We start from the raw sequence: 23,550 nt of genomic DNA on the forward strand, positions 1-23,550 counted from the left end.
AGGCTAAATAAAGATCCGACTCAGAAATGCCTGAGTGATTCGGTGTCCAAGGCCTGTGAGATACTTGCACCATATCCAAGGGGCCCCATCGCGGGGACCCAGATAAACAGCTTTTGTAAATGGATTCTTGCATTTCGTCTAACTCAGGACAGAAAATCACCTCCAGACATCCAGACAGGACATCAAGGGCCGTGCTGCATTTAATCGTAAGCTTGTTAAGGTATAGAGGCCTTCATAAATGTCGAGTTTTGCAGTAACAATGAGGTCAATCCTCTTTGAAATGTGCCAGCTGGGAAAGTATGTTGGATTATTGAACAACACACAGGGACGGATTACGGACCGGGCCAGCGGGGCCGCTGCCCAGGGGCCCTTGGGGTGCAGGGGGCCCGTGGGGCCCCTAGCCCAAAACAATTTGCAACGCTTATCAACAATGAATTTTCGTTTGTCTATTTTAGAGGGCATACATTCTTTGATTCTCTGCCGACAAGGGCCCCTGACCCTATAGGGAGGGCGTTTGGCTGCCAAGGGCCCTTGAATTGTGGTGGTTGTGGTGGTGGTGCTGGGGGGGGGGGGCTCGCGAACGTTTTGCCCAGGGGCCCACACAACCCATAATCCGTCCCTGACAACACATACAGTAATAACTGCTTAAACAAGCTGACTGTTCCAATTTACATACTTGGCGCTACTTATAAAATAAAAGCTGGAGATTCTCTCCTTTAGAATCTATCCGCTGATGTCGTCATTCTTTCATTGACGTGTAAAACAAGCAAACTCATCGCAATATTGTGTGCGGAAAGTGCTATAATCAGAGGAAACCTGGTAATCTACTCAAACATGTCTAGGTCTGATTTAGAGTCAAGAAAATGTTATTTACTGATTTTCAAAGTGTTCTCTCATCGGTAACACTTTATAAGCACAAATAATGTAGTATTATGCTGTTACTTATGTATTAATTAACCACAAACTAAGTCATAGTCAGCAGCTTGATTTTGTCCGTAAATATGGCCGCTGCACACGCTGCATCTAACCGCTGCTGTCGTGGATTTTTAAAGGTCGCCGGCAGGAAACCGCATCTCAAACGGGAAAGTGCTGAACTTCAGCGGCGCGATATCTGTTCCTGCAAAATATATGGATGATTTATGGCTCATAATATTCTTGTTTTTTTATGAAAGAACGCAAATGACTGCTAATGTTTCTACTTGCATAAAAAGAAGTGTCCCGTTAAAATGGAGTCATCATGGTATTTTATATCGCGCATAGATCCGCTTTCTTATAATTTAATTCTGATCCTATTTTATTTAGTAATCTGTGTTTTGTCCCCACCTAGTGGCGGCCCTGAAAAGTACACATTGTTTCCGAAAGGATCGCTTCTTCTGTGAATTGACGTGTAAAGTGGATGTAAGAAATATGGCAGCAGCTTGATAGAGAGACATTATAACTGACTACAGTCACTGTATAGAATGTTAATCTGCAATAGACAATGAATCCAATGTTGGATTGTTAATGGATGTCCGTGTATATTCTTACACATCTGTTATTAATAATAATACATGTAAGTAAATTCAGTGCCTGAGCACCTGCCCCTTCTGTCCAACAGTGGCGTAATCAGACCTTTTACAGTGGGGTCCGGGGGGGTTAATTATTTAACAAAACAAATTTCATTATTTATTGAAATATATTAATAATAATTTTATTTACTTTAATCCACTGAAGCAGAACAGTAACAGGACATAATTATATATTATAAGTCTGTTATGTCTCCAGTTAAATGATTATTATACACATTGATTGAGTGTCATTGAGTCAGTTATGTTCCGTTGCAGTAATACAGTGAATTTAACTTAATCCAGCAGACTGTGGTTTCATTATGTTACTCAGTTATGCTTTGGGTGATGCTGAAGCAGGACATTAATAGGACAGAACAGAAAGCCTTTATTGTCACTGTACAGGGAGGAAATACAGTAAATAGACATAAATATATAAAATGTACATATACAGGGGAGAGGGAAAGCCCCCCTCCCCCCCCCCGAATCAGGATTACATTTAATTACATTTTAGTCAGAGAGATAAACTATTAAACTATTTTTCATGTTTAGTCAGCTCACTGAATACAGGCATTTATCTTTGTCAAACATACATTTCAGAGTAAAAAGGATTATAAAGGTTAAAAAGCAGAGATTTTACCTTTTTGCCAGGAGAACCAGCAACATGTCACAGAAACACTGAAGAGTTTCTATCAACCCCAAACCCTGGATAAAGGGACTCGGTGAATGAGGAGGTGAATCTGTGCAGGGGGGTCAGTCCATCAGAGGAGACTCTGTAGAAGGACAGAGCACCAGCCCCCCAGTCCAGATACACTCCTACTCTGCGGGAGCCTGAGGGCCGTATAGGTATGAGAGTCTCTTTATTATTGTGCCGGACAGAGTAACTGTCAGTATTACAGCACAGACTCCATGACTTGTCATTGAATCCAAGCAGACAGTCACTCTCTCCTTTCCTCCTGATCCCTTTATAAGTCACTCCTATCAGGACGGCAACTCCATCCCACTCAGCCTCCCAGTAACAGCGGCCAGTCAGACTCTCTCTGCACAGAACTTGGGGCCAGCAGTCAAATCTCTCTGGATGATCAGGATATGGCTGCTCTGCCCCCCATGTCACCTTCCTGTTCCCCCGTGACAGAGACAGGCGTCTGTACGCTGTGTTGGGGTCCAGCGTCAGCTGGCAGGAGTCTGTAGGCAGGAGGAAGAATTATTAATCCCATCAGGCAGCCTGTACTTTATGTTTCTGTACGATATAAAAACAGCACAGCTTATCCTAACGAAGCGGGAACTGAAGTTTATGAAACAGCTCAGGAAATGTCGGAGGGAAGAGCCGCCAAAATGCGGCGCGAGCTAAACTAACTGCTTAATTACGAGAAGTAAAATTACAAAGCAGCGACATTCATCAGACATATTCATCACAAGCATATTTACCACAAAACAGCACCAGAGATCAATACTAAAGTCAGTGTCTTTCCTTCTAACCGCTAAAGCCGGCGCGTGCGGCTTGAAAATGGCCATCAATAACAGAGTATTTAAGTAATATTATTACATATTTAAAGTGATGTTTAATAAAAGTTTGGACCTGGATTCTGATACAAACGATGATTCTGGCGCCGGAGTTGCGCTCCATGAGGATCCAGTATTTGCAGCGATTGTCTGACATGGTCTTTAGTCACAGGAAAGCCGGTCTGAATGCATTTCATATGCATCGGCTTATTTCCGTGAAGCATGTCATACTATATCTACTGATCCGGGAGAAACACTGCAGTGTCAAGCGGGGCGGAATAAGTGCCGCGCAAAGCCGGCAAACTAATGATAATACCATCTACAAACCATCAATAAAAATAAACACAGTGAATCAGGAGAACTTTTTAATATTAATGAGCGAAGCCCTAAATGATTGGCTGGCTGATTAATATTTATGAGGGGGCACTACCTGATTGGCCAGTTAACATCGACATGTGCTGCCTGTTTCTATTGTCTAAGACATTAGCACAAGCAGTTGAATCAGGTGTGTTAAATGAATAGAAACCCAAAAATGAGCAGGACTCTGGGCCTACAGGGACTGGATTTAGGCTCCCCTGCTTTAAGGGATTCAGTGACCAATCAGTAATATTCTCTCATGAATATTAAGGAGTGTTCCAGAACCACCCTGTAAAAATGCAAATTCACATTTTGCACATGTCACTGCCTACAGGTGCCTCCTTAGGACAATACTAACGAATCTGACACAGGAAACATACATTCACGGCATCCGCAAAAAGAACAAATGCAAAGGATTCTTTTTTTTTGTGAAATTAAAGTTGTATAACTAATTCAGAATATATTTAACCATCCTACACTCCCAAACAAACACAAAGATAATACAAGCAGCTATAAAGCATTTGTAAAAAATATTTTTAAAAACGATTAAATGAATTGATAGTGTTTTTGGTGTTGATTTTGACATTTTGTTTCGCGTTTGGATGTTGTCTAAAATGACATGAAACTCACCTAAACACAAACATGGAAATCCATCTACACACAGTGCAAAAAGCCACACTCATCACAACAATTGTGTGAATACACCCATAACATAGTATTCATGGTATTATTAATAAAAATATGCAAACACACTTACATTTCTGTAAGCCTGGTCTGGTCCTGCACTCTCCACCGTGATCCACACTATAGGAGAAGCAGAATGACATAGTACTGCTGTATCCATTTATTAATTGGTGCCTCTTCTTCACATACATGCATAAGTATCTGTAGCGTGTCAGACACACACTCTGTACTCACTTCAGCTTCTCCAGTTTACAGCTGAGATCCTCCAGTACAGCAGAGAGCAGCTTCACTCCTGAGTCTCCTGGGTGATTGTAGCTCAGATCCAGCTCTATCAGGTGTGAGGGGTTTGACCTCAGAGCTGAAGCCAGGGAAGAACAGCCTTCTTCTGTGACTCTACAGCCTGACAGCCTGCAGAGAGACAGACAAAAATTCCACAATAAATAAGATCACCTCACCATTACAAGCATTACTTTTAAGCAAGTGACTCCTCTAATAAATATTTCAATAACCACGTAAAATTAACAACATCTTTTGAACATTTTATAAGAACCTATACTTCCCAGAACAAGAACCAGATCCAGTTGTTATAGAATCATTTAAAAGTAATCTAGACTTACCCATATTAACCAATGAAACAGCAGATGCCCTTGATGCCAGAGGTGGAGATTTCAGGTCCAGAGAGTACAAATCCAGACCAAGATTTTGTTTCAACCAACCAGATGAATATAAAGAGTCACAGTCACAGAGACTCAACTGGTTTGTTGAAACAAAATCTTGGTCTGGATTTGTACTCCCTACACCTGAACTCTCCACCTCTGCTTGATGCACCATTAACATCAGAAGAACTCCATAAGGTCCTCAACCAAATGCCTAACAACCAATCGCCAGACCAGATGGTTACCCTGCAGAAATCTATACACATTTTTGGGACATATTAACCCCACTCTTCAATAGACTGGTAAGAGAAATTAAACATGCATCACAAATCCCATCAAATATGACCGCAGCGACCATTACAGTGTTATTGAAACCTGATAAAGACCCAACACAACCCTCCAGTTACCAGCCATTACAGTGTTACTGAGACCTGATAAAGACCCAACACAACCCTCCAGTTACCGGCCATTACAGTGATATTGAGACCTGATAAAGACCCAACACAACCCTCCAGTTACCGGCCATTACAGTGTTATTGAGACCTGAGAAAAACCAAACACAGCCCTCCAGTTACCGGCCATTACAGTGTTATTGAGACCTGATAAAGACCCAACACAACCCTCCAGTTACCGGCCATTACAGTGATATTGAGACCTGATAAAGACCCAACACAACCCTCCAGTTACCGGCCATTACAGTTTTATTGAGATCTGATAAAGACCCAACACAACCCTCCAGTTACCCGCCACTCTCATTAATGAATAACTTGAAAATCATTCCAAAAGCTCTCGCCACTCAGTCAGAGACAGTCATTCCTACTATAATCCATCCTGAACAGACAGATTTCATAAAGACAAAACATGCCTCAGACAACATCCATAGATTATTTAATTTAGTCAATACTGCTCAGCATACCCATACTAAAACCATGATTACATCATTAGATGCAGAAACGGCATCTGACAGTCAGTTGGACATTCCTCTTTAATACATTGCATAGATTTGGCTTCGGAGAGTCGTTCACCCACTGGGTTAAAATACTGTACACCTCAGCCAAAGCTACAGTGTCACAGATGGGATCACATCACCTGCATTCACACTCCGACGGGGAAGACGGCCTGCATGCCCAATCTCTCCTTCACTGTTTGCCATCTTCATAGAAACACTTCTGGCAGCAATATGACAAAAAATTAGTCTCTATGCAGATGATATCTTGCTGTTTTTATGAAACCCTCAATTTATAAAATTTTTATTTTATTAATACCTTTTCAAATCTATCAAACTACACAATAAACTGGAAAAAACCCATAATATTCTCACTGTCTGAAGATGCCTGGGATTCAGCTGATCAGGATGGTCCATTTCACACTGGAAATATCCGGTACTTGAGTATCTACATCTCCTACAGGCTGTCAGACTTGGTTACCCTCAACTACACCCCCTTACTCAAAACAATAGATGAGTCTCCCACTTAAATCAATAAAAATAAAATTACTCGTCCAGAATAATTCCAGAAAAATTCTTTCAAACTCTTAACTCATTAATGTCACATTTTTGCTGGAAAAACAAAACCACAAAATCAAACATTCCACATTACAGAAAAATAAATCTCAAGGTGGATTACAAGCTCATTTTTCTTAATTATTACTTAGCAAATCAGCTGCAAGACTTAACTAAATGGTCACACTACAGCAGTAACAGCAGCTCATGGTTACAGCAGGAGCAGCTGCACTGTAAAAATCTCAGACATGCAGACTTACTCAAAATTTCATTAAAGAAACAAAACTGCTTTAATAACACAGTGCTTCCATTTCCACAGCACTGACAGCCCAGTGGAAAGCCATTAAAATCACTAACTGTACTCTCAGACCCTGTAAATACACGCCAATCTGGAATAATCTGGCCTTCCTACTTCACAATATCACTATTCACCATCACTCACGGGGACAGAAAGGGATTACACATCTCCAGCTCCTTCTCAGTAACAGTCATTTCATGACATTCGAAGACTTAATCCATGAATACGAGTTAAGAACATGCAATTTTTCTAAAATTTACTAAGTGAATCCAGCATCAAAACCAAAATGAACCTCACACATAATACACTGAATCCTCCTCAGATGAGACAACATTCTGCAACTTAAAAATAAAAAGAAACCTCTAAAATATATAATCCTCCATCTGCGACAGACACATTGATATTTCTACCAAAAATTAATTGGAATAAGGACCTTATCTTTTCCCCCAGCTCTGATTTCTGGATGGACGTCTGCAACAACATATTTACAGTGACAAATACCGGCCTTCAATTCAGTACAAAGTAATTCACATAAAACATGTGACTCAATGCAAAAAGTAGTCAGTACTGATACCTGCTCACAGTGTACAATGGGTGTCACAGATAATTACCTGCATGCTCCGTGGGCCTCTATACCTGCTCAAAGTGCACTATGGGTGTCACAGAAAATTATCTGCATGCTCTGTGTGTCTGTATACCTGTTCACAGCGCACCATGGGTGTCACAGATAATTATCTACATACTCTATGGACTTGTTTACCTGCTCACAGTTCACCATGGGTGTCACAGATAATTATCTGCATTCTCTGTTGGCCTGTATACCTGCTCACAGTGCACCATGGGTGTCACACATAATTATCTGCATTCTCTGTTGGCCTGTATACCTGCTCACAGTGCACTATGGGTGTCACAGATAATTATCTGCATCCTCTGTTGGCCTGTATACCTGTTCACAGCGCACCATGGGTGTCACAGATAATTATCTACATACTCTATGGACCTGTTTACCAGCTCACAGTTCACCATGGGTGTCACAGATAATTATCTGCATTCTCTGTTGGCCTGTATACCTGCTCACAGTGCACCATGGGTGTCACACATAATTATCTGCATGCTCTGTTGGCCTGTATACCTGCTCACAGTGCACTATGGGTGTCACAGATAATTATCTGCATGCTCTGTTGGCCTGTATACCTGTTCACAGTGCACCATGGGTGTCACAGATAATTATCTACATACTCTTTGGGCCTTTATACCTGTTCTCAGTGCACCATGGGTGTCACAGATAATTATCTACATACTCTACGGTCCTGTATACCTGCTCACAGTGCACCATGGGTGTCACAGACAATTATCTACATACTCTACGGTCCTGTATACCTGCTCACAGTGCACCATGGGGGTCACATATAATTATCTGTATACTCTATGGGCCTGTATACCTGCTCACAGTGCACCATGGGTGTCACACATAATTATCTACATGCTCTGTTGGACTGTATACCTGCTCACAGTGTACAATGAGTGTCACAGATAATTATCTACATGGTCTGTTGGCCTGTATACCTGCTCACAGTGCAACATGGGTGTCACAGGTAATTATCTGCATGCTCTGTTGGCCTGTATACCAGTTCACAGTGTACAATGGGTCTCACAGATAATTATCTGCATGCATTGTGGGCCTGTATACCTGCTCACAGTGCACCATGGGTGTCACACATAATTATCTACATGCTCTGTTGGACTGTATACCTGCTCACAGTGTACAATGAGTGTCACAGATAATTATCTACATGGTCTGTTGGCCTGTATACCTGCTCACAGTGCAACATGGGTGTCACAGGTAATTATCTGCATGCTCTGTTGGCCTGTATACCAGTTCACAGTGTACAATGGGTCTCACAGATAATTATCTGCATGCATTGTGGGCCTGTATACTTGCTCACAGTGCACCAAGGGTGTCACAGATAATTATCTGCATGCTCTGTGGGCCTGTATACCTGCTCACAGTGCACCATGGGTCTCATAGATAATTATCTGCATGCTCTGTGGGCCTTTATACCTGCTCACAGTGCACGACGGGTGTCACAGATGATTATCTGCATGCTCTATTGGCCTGTATACCTGTTCACAGTGCACCATGGGTGTCACAGATAATTATCTACATACTCTATTGGCCTGTATACCAGCTCACAGTACACTATGGGTGTCACAGATAATTATCTACACATACTCTATGGGCTTGTATACCTGCTCACAGTGCACTATGGGTGCCACTGATATTTATCTGCATGATCTTTGGGCCTGTATACCGGTTAACAGTGCACCATGGGTGTCACAGATAATAATATACATACTCTATGTGCCTGTATACCTGCTCACAGTGCACCATAGGTGTCACAGATAATTATCTTCATACTCTACGGTCCTGTATACCTGCTCACAGTTCACCATGGATGTCACAGATAATTATCAACATACTCTATGGGCCTGTATACCTGCTCACAGTGCACCATGGGTGTCACAGATAATTATCTGCATGCTCTGTTGGCCTGTATACCTGTTCACAGTGCACCATGGGTGTCACAGGTAGTTATCTGCATGCTCTGTTGGCCTGTATACCTGCTCACAGTGTATAATAGGTCTCACAGATATTTATCTGCATGCTCTTTGGGCCTGTACACCTGCTCACAGTACACTATGGGTGTCACAGAGAATTATCTACATAGTCTTTGGGCCTGTATACCTGCTCACAGTGCACTATGGGTTTCACAGATAATTATCTACATACTCTATGGGCCTGTATACCTGCTCACAGTGCACTATGGGTGTCACGGATATTTATCTGCATGATCTTTGGGCCTGTATAACTGCTCACAGTGCACCATGGGTCTCATAGATAATTATCTGTATTCTCTATGGGCCTGTATACCTGCTCACAGTGCACCAGGGGAGTCACAAATAATTATCTGTATTCTCTATGGGCCTGTATACCAGTTCACAGTGTACAATGAGTCTCACAGATAATTATCTGCATGCATTGTGGGCCTGTATACTTGCTCACAGTGCACCATGGGTCTCATAGATAATTATCTGCATGCTCTCTGGGCCTTTATACCTGCTCACAGTGCACCATGGGTGTCACAGATAATTATCTGCATGCTTTGTGGGCCTGTGTACCTGCTTACAGTGTATAATAGGTGTCACAGATATTTATCTGCATGCTCTTTGGGCCTGTACACCTGCTCACAGTACACTATGGGTGTCACAGAGAATTATCTACATAGTCTTTGGGCCTGTATACCTGCTCACAGTGCACTATGGGTTTCACAGATAATTATCTACATACTCTATGGGCCTGTATACCTGCTCACAGTGCACTATGGGTGTCACGGATATTTATCTGCATGATCTTTGGGCCTGTATAACTGCTCACAGTGCACCATGGGTCTCATAGATAATTATCTGTATTCTCTATGGGCCTGTATACCTGCTCACAGTGCACCATGGGAGTCACATATAATTATCTGTATTCTCTATGGGCCTATATACCAGTTCACAGTGTACAATGAGTCTCACAGATAATTATCTGCATGCATTGTGGGCCTGTATACTTGCTCACAGTGCACCATGGGTCTCATAGATAATTATCTGCATGCTCTCTGGGCCTTTATACCTGCTCACAGTGCACCATGGGTGTCACAGATAATTATCTGCATGCTCTATGGGCCTGTATACCTGCTCACAGTGCACCATGGGTGTCACAGATAATAATATACATACTCTATGGGCCTATATACCTGCTCACAGTGCACCATGGATGTCACAGATAATTATCTACATACTCTACGGTCCTGTATACCTGCTCACAGTGCACCATGGGGGTCACACATAATTATCTGCATGCTCTGTTGGCCTGTATACCTGCTCACAGTGTACAATGGGTGTCACGGATAGTTATCTACATGCTCTGTTGTCCTGTATACCTGCTCACAGTGCACTATGGGTGCCACAGATATTTATCTGCATGCTCTATGGGCCTGTATACCTTCTCACAGTGCACCATGGGTCTCATAGATAATTGTCTGCATGTTCTGTGGGCCTTTATACCTGCTCACAGTGCACCATGGGTGTCACAGATAATTATCTGCATGCTCTGTTGGCCTGTATACCTGTTCACAGTGCACCATGGGTGTCACAGATAATAATATACATACTCTATGGGCCTATATACCTGCTCACAGTGCACCATGGATGTCACAGATAATTATCTACATACTCTACGGTCCTGTATACCTGCTCACAGTGCACCATGGGGGTCACATATAATTATCTGTATTCTCTATGGGCCTGTATACCTGCTCACAGTGTACTATGGGTGTCACAGATAATTATTTACATACTCTATGGGCCTGTATACCTGCTCACAGTGTACAATGGGTCTCACAGATAATTATCTGCATGCTCTGTGGGCCTTTATACCTGCTCACAGTGCACCATGGGTGTCACAGATAATTATCTGCATGCTCTGTGGGCCTATATATCTGCTCACAGTGCACTATGCGTGTCACAGATAATTATCTGCATGCTCTGTTGGCCTGTATACCTGTTCACAGTGCACCATGGGTGTCACAGGTAATTATCTGCATGCTCTGTTCGCCTGTATACCTGTTCACAGTGCACCATGGGTGTCACAGATAATTATCTACATACTCTATGGGCCTGTATACCTTCTCACAGTGCACCATGGGTCTCATAGATAATTATCTGCATGTTCTGTGGGCCTTTATACCTGCTCACAGTGCACCATGGGTGTCACAGATAATTATCTGCATGCTCTGTTGGCCTGTATACCTGTTCACAGTGCACCATGGGTGTCACAGATAATAATATACATACTCTATGGGCCTATATACCTGCTCACAGTGCACCATGGATGTCACAGATAATTATCTACATACTCTACGGTCCTGTACACCTGCTCACAGTGCACCATGGGGGTCACATATAATTATCTGTATTCTCTATGGGCCTGTATACCTGCTCACAGTGTACTATGGGTTTCACAGATAATTATTTACATACTGTATGGGCCTGTATACCTGCTCACAGTGTACAATGGGTCTCACAGATAATTATCTGCATGCTCTGTGGGCCTTTATACCTGCTCACAGTGCACCATGGGTGTCACAGATAATTATCTGCATGCTCTGTGGGCCTATATATCTGCTCACAGTGCACTATGCGTGTCACAGATAATTATCTGCATGCTCTGTTGGCCTGTATACCTGTTCACAGTGCACCATGGGTGTCACAGTTAATTATCTGCATGCTCTGTTCGCCTGTATACCTGTTCACAGTGCACCATGGGTGTCACAGATAATTATCTACATACTCTATGGGCCTGTATACCTGCTCACAGTGCACCATGGGTGTCACACATAATTATCTTCATGCTCTGTTGGCCTGTATACCTGCTCACAGTATACAATGGGTGTCACGGATAGTTATCTACATGCTCTGTTGGCCTGTATACCTGCTCACAGTGTACAATGGGTGCCACAGATATTTATCTGCATGCTCTATGGGCCTGTATACCTTCTCACAGTGCACCATGGGTCTCATAGATAATTATCTGCATGCTCTGTGGGCCTTTATACCTGCTCACAGTGCACCATGGGTGTCACAGATAATTATCTGCATGCTCTGTGGGCCTATATATCTGCTCACAGCGCACCATGGGTGTCACAGATAATTATCTACATGGTCTGTTGGCCTGTATAGGTGCTCACAGTTTACAATGGGTGTCACAGATAGTTATCTGCATGCTCTGTTGGCCTGTTTACCTGCTCACAGTGTACAATGGGTGCCACGGATAATTTTCTGCATACTCTCTGGGCTTGTATTCCTGCTCACAGTGCACCATGCGTGTCACAGATAATTATCTACATACTCTATTGGCCTGTATACCTGTTTAAAGTGCACTATGGGTGCCACGGATAATTATCTGCATGCTCTGTTGGCCTGTATACCTGCTCACAGTGCACCATGGGTCTCACAGATAATTATCTGCATTCTCTGTGGGCCTGTATACCTGTTCACAGTGCACCATGGGCGTCACAGATAATTATCTGCATGCTCTGTGGGCCTGTGTACCTGCTTACAGTGTATAATAGGTGTCAGAGATAATTATCTACATACTCTATGGACCTGTATTCCTGCTCACAGTGCACCATGCGTGTAACGGATAATTATCTACATGCTCTGTTGGCCTGTATACCTGCTCACAGTGCACCATGGGTCTCATAGATAATTATCTGCATGCTCTGTGGGCCTTTATACCTGCTCACAGTGCACCATGGGTGTCACAGATAATTATCTGCATGCTCTGTGGGCCTGTATACCTGCTCACAGTGCACCATGGGTCTCATAGATAATTATCTGCATGCTCTGTGGGCCTTTATACCTGCTCACAGTGCACCATGGGTGTCACAGATAATTATCTGCATGCTCTGTGGGCCTATATATCTGCTCACAGCGCACCATGGGCGTCACAGATAATTATCTACATGGTCTGTTGGCCTGTATAGGTGCTCACAGTTTACAATGGGTGTCACAGATAGTTATCTACATGCTCTGTTGGCCTGTATACCTTCTCACAGTGCACTATGGGTGCCAGAGATAATTATCTACATACTCTCTGGGCTTGTATTCCTGCTCACAGTGCACCATCCGTGTCACAGATAATTATCTACATGCTCTGTTGGCCTGTATACCTGCTCACAGTGCACCATGGGTCTCACAGATAATTATCGACATACTCTATGGACCTGTTTACCTGCTCACAGTGCACCATGGGTCTCACAGATAATTATCTGCATTCTCTGTGGGCCTGTATACCAGTTCACAGTGTACAATGAGTCTCACAGATAATTATCTGCATGCATTGTGGGCCTGTATACTTGCTCACAGTGCACCATGGGTCTCATAGATAATTATCTGCATGCTCTCTGGGCCTTTATACCTGCTCACAGTGCACCATGGGTGTCACAGATAATTATCTGCATGCTCTATGGGCCTGTATACCTGCTCACAGTGCACCATTGGTGTCACACATAATTATCTGCATGCTCTGTTGGCCTGTATACCTGCTCACAGTGTACAATGGGTGTCACGGATAGTTATCTACATGCTCTGTTGTCCTGTATACCTGCTCACAGTGCACTATGGGTGCCACAGATATTTATCTGCATGCTCTATGGGCCTGTATACCTTCTCACAGTGCACCATGGGTCTCATAGATAATTATCTGCATGTTCTGTGGGCCTTTATACCTGCTCACAGTGCACCATGGGTGTCACAGATAATTATCTGCATGCTCTGTTGGCCTGTATACCTGTTCACAGTGCACCATGGGTGTCACAGATAATAATATACATACTCTATGGGCCTATATACCTGCTCACAGTGCACCATGGATGTCACAGATAATTATCTACATACTCTACGGTCCTGTATACCTGCTCACAGTGCACCATGGGGGTCACATATAATTATTTGTATTCTCTATGGGCCTGTATAGGTGCTCACAGTTTACAATGGGTGTCACAGATAATTATCTACATACTCTATGGGCCTGTATACCTGCTCACAGTGTACAATGGGTCTCACAGATAATTATCTGCATGCTCTGTGGGCCTTTATACCTGCTCACAGTGCACCATGGGTGTCACAGATAATTATCTGCATGCTCTGTGGGCCTATATATCTGCTCACAGTGCACTATGCGTGTCACAGATAATTATCTGCATGCTCTGTTGGCCTGTATACCTGTTCACAGTGCACCATGGGTGTCACAGGTAATTATCTGCATGCTCTGTTCGCCTGTATACCTGTTCACAGTGCACCATGGGTGTCACAGATAATTATCTACATACTCTATGGGCCTGTATACCTGCTCACAGTGCACCATGGGTGTCACACATAATTATCTTCATGCTCTGTTGGCCTGTATACCTGCTCACAGTATACAATGGGTGTCACGGATAGTTATCTACATGCTCTGTTGGCCTGTATACCTGCTCACAGTGTACAATGGGTGCCACAGATATTTATCTGCATGCTCTATGGGCCTGTATACCTTCTCACAGTGCACCATGGGTCTCATAGATAATTATCTGCATGCTCTGTTGGCCTGTTTACCTGCTCACAGTGTACAATGGGTGCCACGGATAATTTTCTGCATACTCTCTGGGCTTGTATTCCTGCTCACAGTGCACCATGCGTGTCACAGATAATTATCTACATACTCTATTGGCCTGTGTACCTGTTTAAAGTGCACTATGGGTGCCACGGATAATTATCTGCATGCTCTGTTGGCCTGTATACCTGCTCACAGTGCACCATGGGTCTCACAGATAATTATCTGCATTCTCTGTGGGCCTGTATACCTGTTCACAGTGCACCATGGGCGTCACAGATAATTATCTGCATGCTCTGTGGGCCTGTGTACCTGCTTACAGTGTATAATAGGTGTCAGAGATAATTATCTACATACTCTATGGACCTGTATTCCTGCTCACAGTGCACCATGCGTGTAACGGATAATTATCTACATGCTCTGTTGGCCTGTATACCTGCTCACAGTGCACCATGGGTCTCATAGATAATTATCTGCATGCTCTGTGGGCCTTTATACCTGCTCACAGTGCACCATGGGTGTCACAGATAATTATCTGCATGCTCTGTGGGCCTGTATACCTGCTCACAGTGCACCATGGGTCTCATAGATAATTATCTGCATGCTCTGTGGGCCTTTATACCTGCTCACAGTGCACCATGGGTGTCACAGATAATTATCTGCATGCTCTGTGGGCCTATATATCTGCTCACAGCGCACCATGGGCGTCACAGATAATTATCTACATGGTCTGTTGGCCTGTATAGGTGCTCACAGTTTACAATGGGTGTCACAGATAGTTATCTACATGCTCTGTTGGCCTGTATACCTTCTCACAGTGCACTATGGGTGCCAGAGATAATTATCTACATACTCTCTGGGCTTGTATTCCTGCTCACAGTGCACCATCCGTGTCACAGATAATTATCTACATGCTCTGTTGGCCTGTATACCTGCTCACAGTGCACCATGGGTCTCACAGATAATTATCGACATACTCTATGGACCTGTTTACCTGCTCACAGTGCACCATGGGTCTCACAGATAATTATCTGCATTCTCTGTGGGCCTGTATACCTGTTCACAGTGCACCATGGGCGTCACAGATAATTATCTGCATGCTTTGTGGGCCTGTGTACCTGCTTACAGTGTATAATAGGTGTCACAGATAATTATCTACATACTCTATGGGCCTGTATTCCTGCTCACAGTGCACCATGCGTGTAACGGATAATTATCTACATGCTCTGTTGGCCTGTATACCTGCTCACAGTGCACCATGGGTCTCACAGATATTTATCTGCATGCTCTGTGGGCCTGTATACCTGCTCACAGTGCACCGTGGGTGTGACAGATTATCATGCACTTATGCACCCGCATAGTATCAGAGATGCTGGCTTCTGAACTGAACGCTGATAACACGCTGGAAGGTCTCCCTCCTCTTTAGCCCGCAGAACACGGCACCCTTCATTACCAACAAGAATGTCACATTTGGACTAGTCTGACCATAGAACACTTTCCCACTTTGAAACAGTCCATTTCAAATGAGTCTTGGCCCACAGGACACGACGGCGCTTCTGGACCATGTTCAGACATGGCTTCCTTTTTGCATGATAGAGCTTTAGCTGGCATCTGCAGATGGCACGGCGGATTGTGTTTACCGACTGTGCTTTCTGGAAGTATTCCTGGGCCCATTTAGTAATGTCATTGACACAATCATGCCGATGAGTGATGCAGAGTCGTCTGAGGGCCCGAAGACCACGGGCATCCAATACAGGTCTTCGGCCTTGTCCCTTACACACAGAGATATCTCCAGTTTTTCTCAATTTTTTTGATAGATGATGACATTTGCAAATCCTTTGAATTTCACGTTGAGCAACATTGTTTTTAAAGTATCCCACAATCTTCTTATTCACTCTTATACAGATTGGAGAGCCTCTGCCCATCTTTACTTTTGAGAGACTCTGCCTCTCTGACATCCCTTTTAATGCTAATCATGTTACAAACCCGATATCAATTAACTTAATTAGTTTCTAGATGTTCTCCCAGCTGAATCTTTTAAAACTTTCTTGCTTTTTCAGCTATTTGTTTCCCCCGTACCAACTTTTTTGGGACATGTAGCAGGCATCAAATTTGAAATGAGCTCATTTACATGTGTGAAGGTGGGTGATTATAGCACGTCCGAGTGTAGATGGCTTGCGGCTACTTTTCCATTTTATTTATTTATTTATTAATTAATGGGATTACATATCAATGCTTAAGAAATGTATCATAGTTTTGTGTATATTTTAATAAATATTTCTGAAGGGGGGGGGTGGCATGGTGGTGCAGTGGTTAGCACTGTCGCCTCACACCTCTGGGACCCGGGTTCGAGTCTCCGCCTGGGTCACATGTGTGCGGAGTTTGCATGTTCTCCCCGTGTCGTCGTGGGGTTTCCTCCGGGTACTCCGGTTTCCCCCCACAGTCCAAAAACATGCTGAGGCTAATTGGAGTTGCTGAATTGCCCATAGGTGTGCATGTGTGAGTGAATGGTGTGTGAATGTGCCCTGTGATGGGCTGGCCCCCCATCCTGGGTTGTTCCCTGCCTCGTGCCCATTGATTCCGGGATAGGCTCCGGACCCCCCGCGACCCAATAGGATAAGCGGTTTGGAAAATGGATGGATGGATGGATTTCTGAAGGGACCAAAGCGAACCTGTTTGTTCCTTCGACAGCCCTATATCCCCCTCTCACATTAAAACAATGTTCTAGGTGGGGTCTTACCAAGGAATTGTATAATCTTAGCATCACCTCATTTAACTTAATCTCCACACACCTAGAGATGTAACCCAACATCCTATTGGCCTTTTTAATTGCTTCCCCACACTAGTAAGAGTGGGACATGGAAGCATCAACATTCACACAGAGGTCTTTCTCATAATCAGCTACCTTTATTTCAGTGGAACCCATAAAATATCTGTACTTTATGTTTCTGCTCCCTGCATGGATTACCTTACATCAGTTCAGTATCTGCTACACCATACACCTTGGTGTCGTCTGCAAATTATCCAGTTTACTGTATGTATTGGTGTCAATATCATTAATGTAAATTAGGAACAATAGTGGTCCTAAAATTGAACCCTGCGGTACCCCACTATGAACACAGGTCCACTGTGACATTGTGCATCTAATAACTTCATCCAGCTCCTCTGGGGCAATTTTGACACATTCCCAGCCCAGCCGAGAGACATAGTCTCTTCAGCGTGTCCTGGGTCTTCCCTGGGGCCTCCCCCCAGTGGGACATGCCCGGAACACCTCAACAGGGAGGCGTCCAGGGGGCATCCTAATTAGATGCCCAAGCCACCTCATCTGGCTCCTCTCAAAGCAGAGGAGCAGCGGCTCTACTCTGAGTCCTTCCCGAATGAACGAGCTCCTCACCCTATCTCTAAGGGAGAGCCCAGCCACCCTGCAGAGGAGCAGCGGCTCTACTCTGAGTCCCTCCCGAATGAACGAGCTCCTCACCCTGTCTCTAAGGGAGAGCCCAGCCACCCTGCAGAGGAGCAGCAGCTCTACTCTGAGTCTCTCCCGAATGAACGAGCTCCTCACCCTATCTCTAAGGGAGAGCCCAGCCACCTTGCGGAGGAGCAGCAGCTCTACTCTGAGTCTCTCTCCTCACCCTATCTCTAAGGGAGAGCCCAGCTACCCTGCGGAGGAAACTCATTTTGGCCACTTGTATTTGCGACCTCATTCTTTTGGTCACTACCCATAGCTCATGACCATAGGTGAGGGTAGGAACATAGATTGACTGGTAAATCAAGAGCTTTGCCTTTTGGCTCAGCTCCTTCTACACCATGACTTGTGAATAAGACCCCGAGATACTTAAACTGCTCCACTTGGGGAAGTACCTCCTCCCCAACCCGGAGAGAGCATTCTACCCTTTTCCGGCTGAGGACCATGATCTCAGATTTGGAGGAGCTGATTTTCATCTCAGCCGCTTCACACTCAGCTGTGAACTGCTAAAGTGAGAGCTGAAGGTCACGGTCTGTTGAGGCCAACAGAACCACATCATCTGCAAAAAGCAGAAACCTAATCCTGAGGTCACCAAATCGGACACCGTCAATGCCCTGGCCGCGCCTAGAAATTCTGTCCATAAATGTTATGAATAGAATCGCTGACAAAGGCCAGCCCTGTGCGAGTCCAACCCTCACCGGGAACGAGTCCGACTTACTGCCGACAATGCCAACCAAGCTCTGACACTGGTTGTACAGTACAGGGACCAAACAGCCCTTATAAGGTAGCCTCATACTCCTGGAGCACTCCCCACAGGACTCCCCGAGGGACACGGTCCAATGCTTTCTCCAAGTCCACAAAACATATGTAGACTGGTTGAGCAAACTCCCATGCACCCTCCAGGACCCTGCTGAGAGTATAGAGCTGGTCCACTGTTCCACGGCCAGGGCGAAAACCACACTGCTCCTCCTGAATCCGAGGTTCGACTATCCGATGGACTCTCTTCTCCAGGACCCCCGAATAGACCTTACCAGGGAGGCTGAGGAATGTGATCCCCCTATAGTTGGAACCCTCCGATCCCCCTTCATGAAGAGGGGGACCACCACCCTGGTCTGCCAGTCCAGAGGAACCGCCCCCGATGTCCACGTGGTGATCCCTGCTGAACCCTTTTTACAAATCTTTACCACATCTCCAAAAAGCTGCTACAGTTCCTAAAATCCCTGCAGCTTTGAGCTTAAGCAAGAGCCGTTTGAGGGGGACAACATCAAAAGCCTTCCGCAAATCTAAGTACTTTTTTGTGACCAATTTCTCTTGTAGCTTCCTCAAAGAACTCAAGTAGATTAGTTGAAAAGGATCTACTTCTCCTAAATCCAAGTTGGCTACCCCTCAGAATGTTATTTGTATCCAGGTAATATACCATTTTCACTTGGATTATAGCTTCCATTACTTTTCTAGTTATGCAAGTTAAAGTAATTGGCCTAGTTTACTGGATTACATCTATCCGCTTTTCTGAATATGGGTGTTATATTAGCATGCTTCCAATCAGAAAGTACCACACCAGCAGATAAGGATTTCTGAAACAGTAAAGTTAAAGGTTGGCTAATAGTATCATCAGTGTCATGCCCTGCTCGTCGGCTCCTCCTGTGTGCCACGCCCCCTGCTTACCCACGTGTTTTCTCCCGATTGTACCCAGCTGTATCCAGTTCATTTGCTCAGTCCTGTGTATTTCAGTCCGTGTCTTACCTGAGTCCTTCGTCCGTCATTGATGTCTGTTGCCGTCCTGTATTCCCTGCCCCGGATTGCTCCTAATAAACCCCCGTTTTCCCGTATCCCGCTTGCCTGCCTGCTCCTTCCACGCCTGCCCGCACGATTGCCGCTCTGCCCGCGATCACCCGTGACAATCAGCACCTTGCGATTTATTTATTTTGAGCTTAGCCAGACTTTGTACCACATCAGCCTCAGTTATACTGTAAGGACATAAAACTTATAGGTCCTGCAGGCCCCAACTCTGATCAGCCTGCATCAGTCTATTTCAGAACTCCAAGAAAAGGATCCACTGGCCCAGGCAAGATTGGACTCCACGCATCAAACCATCCCTTTTAAGGAAGGCAAAGGCCTGCCGGCTCCTGAGAGACTGGATAGAAATAACTGGAGCAATACAGGAAAAGCAAGACCTTTCACCCCCAGAGTGACCGGAGTTCCACAGTCAATCCACAGCAACAACAGCTGTCAGTCTCCATACACTGACACCTTTTCCACTATAAACAGGATAACTCACCACACATAGATGTTAGGGACAAATACACGCGTGTTTGGTCTCATTTGAACAGGCATGAGACGAGGAGTATTATACTCTCAGATTTAAGGCAGTATAGCTTTCCCTAAGAGAAATATAGAAAATTTTGCTAAACCCACCAAACTGAGAGAGCCTCTCACATGGTAGAACAAGGGAATTACGACCAGCCCCTAAAGTGATCTGATTGGTTGGGGACTTGGGAACCAAAGTCAGCAATGCCCCTAAAATTAACCATTGACCGAAATTAGTCAGTCTTCAGAGACATGCCATCACCTGGGTTGGGATACTTAAGGAAGGGCCTCAGAAGAGGTCGGGGAGTCACTCTGTAATCAGAGCTCCCACAGGGAACTGCGTGAAAGTCCATCTGTAGTCAGATACTTTCCACAGAACTTTGTGCTCTCAGCTGAGGAATGTGATTGTTTAATATTGTATTTGTCCAAATGTATTTACAAGTATGTGGCCACATGTCAATAATTGTATATTGTAATATGTTTAATAAATGTTGTCTTGATTATTTCATGACAGTCTGATTTGCTAACTTCTTTATAAACTTTCCAGATTGGACTTCTATCCTAATTAGGACTAAAGTGATAAATACTATCTTGCAGCCTCTGGGTTAAATCCCCTTTATCCGGGTCCCAAACTCGACTGCCCAAGTTAAGTTAGGTGGATACCAAAACCGCACCTCTGGAGTTCGCACACGCTCAGTTACGGGCCGACTTAACCGCTGAGGTCAACACACGCTGATGAAAGGTACCGGTCTACCCTCTGAGGGGCGTACACACTATGTTCCTAGGCATCGGGCATAGTCCCTGAGATGCTCACATGGTAAGACAATAGGCGGCATCGGCGGAGTCCCTGAGACGAGCCCAAAGTAAAACCTCGTACAAACTACCGCAACAAAAGGTGCGCCATCACAGCCGCTGAGGTTGACACATGTTATGATATGGGCTGGCCCCGGCTGAGCCTCTGAGGTGAACGTACGTGTGGTTCGGGTAAACATCGGCTTAATCTCCGAGGCACCCACATGCTCAGTAATTGGCAGACACTGAGCCTTTGGGAAATTATATAGGTCGAGGGACCTGAATAATCAGAGGCTGACATTGTCTTAAATGGTGGCGGTTTCCGTACCTCTAAGACAAACCCTGTGGAACGAGCCCACGGATCGCCCTGTCGGCCGAGGCGAATCTGGCGGACTCCTTCGTCAAGGGTAAACTAGAGTTGGTAATCTAAAGGAGAGTCCCGAAGTAATCCGAACAACATAAACGTCATGACTACAATATACTGAAATAAGGTCATTAATAAAATGGAGTCAGATATGTGTCTAAAAGAATACCTTGTATATTAAAAAGGGTAAGTAATTCCCAGGAGCGCTTGGAAGGACCAACACACATTCACAGCCTTCGGCTGCGCCATTGGATTCCGCCATTGGGCCAGTGGGCGGCTCCCTACAATACATACATGCCCTCTGCAATTATTGGCACCCCTTTGTACAAGGGGTAAGAAAAAATCCACCTTCTGGTGAAGTTGCTTCATCTCACATGGAAAAAAATGAGAAAAATCCTACCTTTAATTGAGATAAATTTATTCAAAGAAAAAAAATCCTTCATCAAGAAATAATTATTTTCAACAAAAACACGTGCCACGATTATTGGCAGCCCTGCTTTTAATACTCTGTACAACCTCCCTTTGCCAGTATAACAGCACTGAGTCTCCTATAACATTTTATAAGGTTGGAGAATACAGAGCAGGGCATCTGAGACCCAGTACCCCCAGTTTACAGTGTGGAATACCCAGTCAGACTGACCTCAGTATCTCCAGTTTACAGTGTGGAATACCCAGTCAGACTGACCTCAGTATTTCCAGTTTACAGTGTAAGTCCCCCAGTCCAGCAGAGAGCAGCTTCACTCCTGAGTCCAGCAGGTCATTGTCACTCAGGTCCAGCTCTCTCAGGGGTGAGGAGTTTGATCTGAGAGCTGAAGCCAGTGCCTCACAGCATTTCTCTGTGAGTTCGCACCGACCCACCCTTAAAAAAATTAAACACTTTTAAATCCACTTTTTACACTGCAGCACTGTATTCAAATGAAGAGAATAGGGACCATGACATAAATGATTTTTAGAAAACAATTGAATTACTAAAAATCATTCTAACAATCATCCCGATTCTGTTTGGTGTCCATTAATTTTTTGCCCATAGCACATTAAAGTCAACATGTTTATCTGTAACAGTGCTGTTAACTTTGCTAACCAACACAAATGTTTTGCATGGATTATATGGTTGAATTGATGTTTCCTGCTTCACAGCTTAATTATTTCTAACATGGATTGAGGGCTGATAAGATTGTGGGATATAAGGAAGTAGGAGAAGAAAACAGAAGCTGTTTGTGTTTGTTTATTATGTAACTGCTGAAAGGCATTATGGGATTTTTTGCTCTCCAGTTACTTTTGTGTAAACTGCATATTCTGTACTCACTGCAGCGTCTCCAGTTTACAGCTGGGATCCTCCAGTACAGCAGAGAGCAGCTTCACTCCTGAGTCTCCTGGGTGATTGTAGCTCAGGTCCAGCTCTCTCAGGTGTGAGGGGTTTGACCTCAGAGCTGAAGCCAGGGAAGAACAGCCTTCTTCTGTGACTCTACAACCTGACAGCCTGCAGAGAGAGAGACAGAAACTCCCCAATATATAATATCCATCCATCCATTTTCCAAACCGCTTATCCTACTGGGTCGCGGGGGGTCCAGAGCCGAACCCGGAATCAATGGGCATGAGGCAGGGAACAACCCAGGATGGGGGGCCAGCCCATCACAGGGCACACTCAAACACCTTTTAGTCACGCATGCACACCTACGGGCAATTTTAGCAATTCCAATTAGCCTCAGCATGTTTTTGGACTGTGGGGGGAAACCGGAGTACCCGGAGGAAACCCCACGACGACATGGGGAGAACATGCAAACTCTGCACACATGTGACCCAGTCGGAGACTCGAACCCAGGTCCCAGAGGTGTGAGGCAACAGTGCTAACCACTGCACCACCATGCCGCCCCCTAT

At 44.5% G+C, this 23,550-nt stretch overlaps 1 protein-coding gene across 3 annotated transcripts in view; it reads right to left on the bottom strand.

Moving 5' to 3' along the window:
- Nucleotides 1–23,550, bottom strand: part of LOC125721538 (NACHT, LRR and PYD domains-containing protein 3-like) — a 111,384-nt gene that overhangs the window by 67,326 nt on the left and 20,508 nt on the right. For 2 of the 3 annotated variants that reach the window (XM_048997467.1, XM_048997465.1), the window contains exons 8-10: nt 22,979–23,152; nt 22,358–22,531; nt 4,323–4,496 (exon numbers count right to left, since the gene is read on the bottom strand). In XM_048997467.1, coding sequence (XP_048853424.1) covers nt 4,323–4,496; nt 22,358–22,531; nt 22,979–23,152 — 522 coding nt within the window. Of the gene's footprint in view, nt 1–4,161; nt 4,209–4,322; nt 4,497–22,357; nt 22,532–22,978; nt 23,153–23,550 lie in introns of all 3 variants that reach the window. The other variant, XM_048997466.1, reaches the window with a different exon arrangement.

This window comes from Brienomyrus brachyistius, unplaced genomic scaffold (genome assembly GCF_023856365.1).
Source record: "Brienomyrus brachyistius isolate T26 unplaced genomic scaffold, BBRACH_0.4 scaffold34, whole genome shotgun sequence".
In the NCBI taxonomy this organism is placed as follows: Eukaryota; Metazoa; Chordata; class Actinopteri; order Osteoglossiformes; family Mormyridae; genus Brienomyrus; species Brienomyrus brachyistius.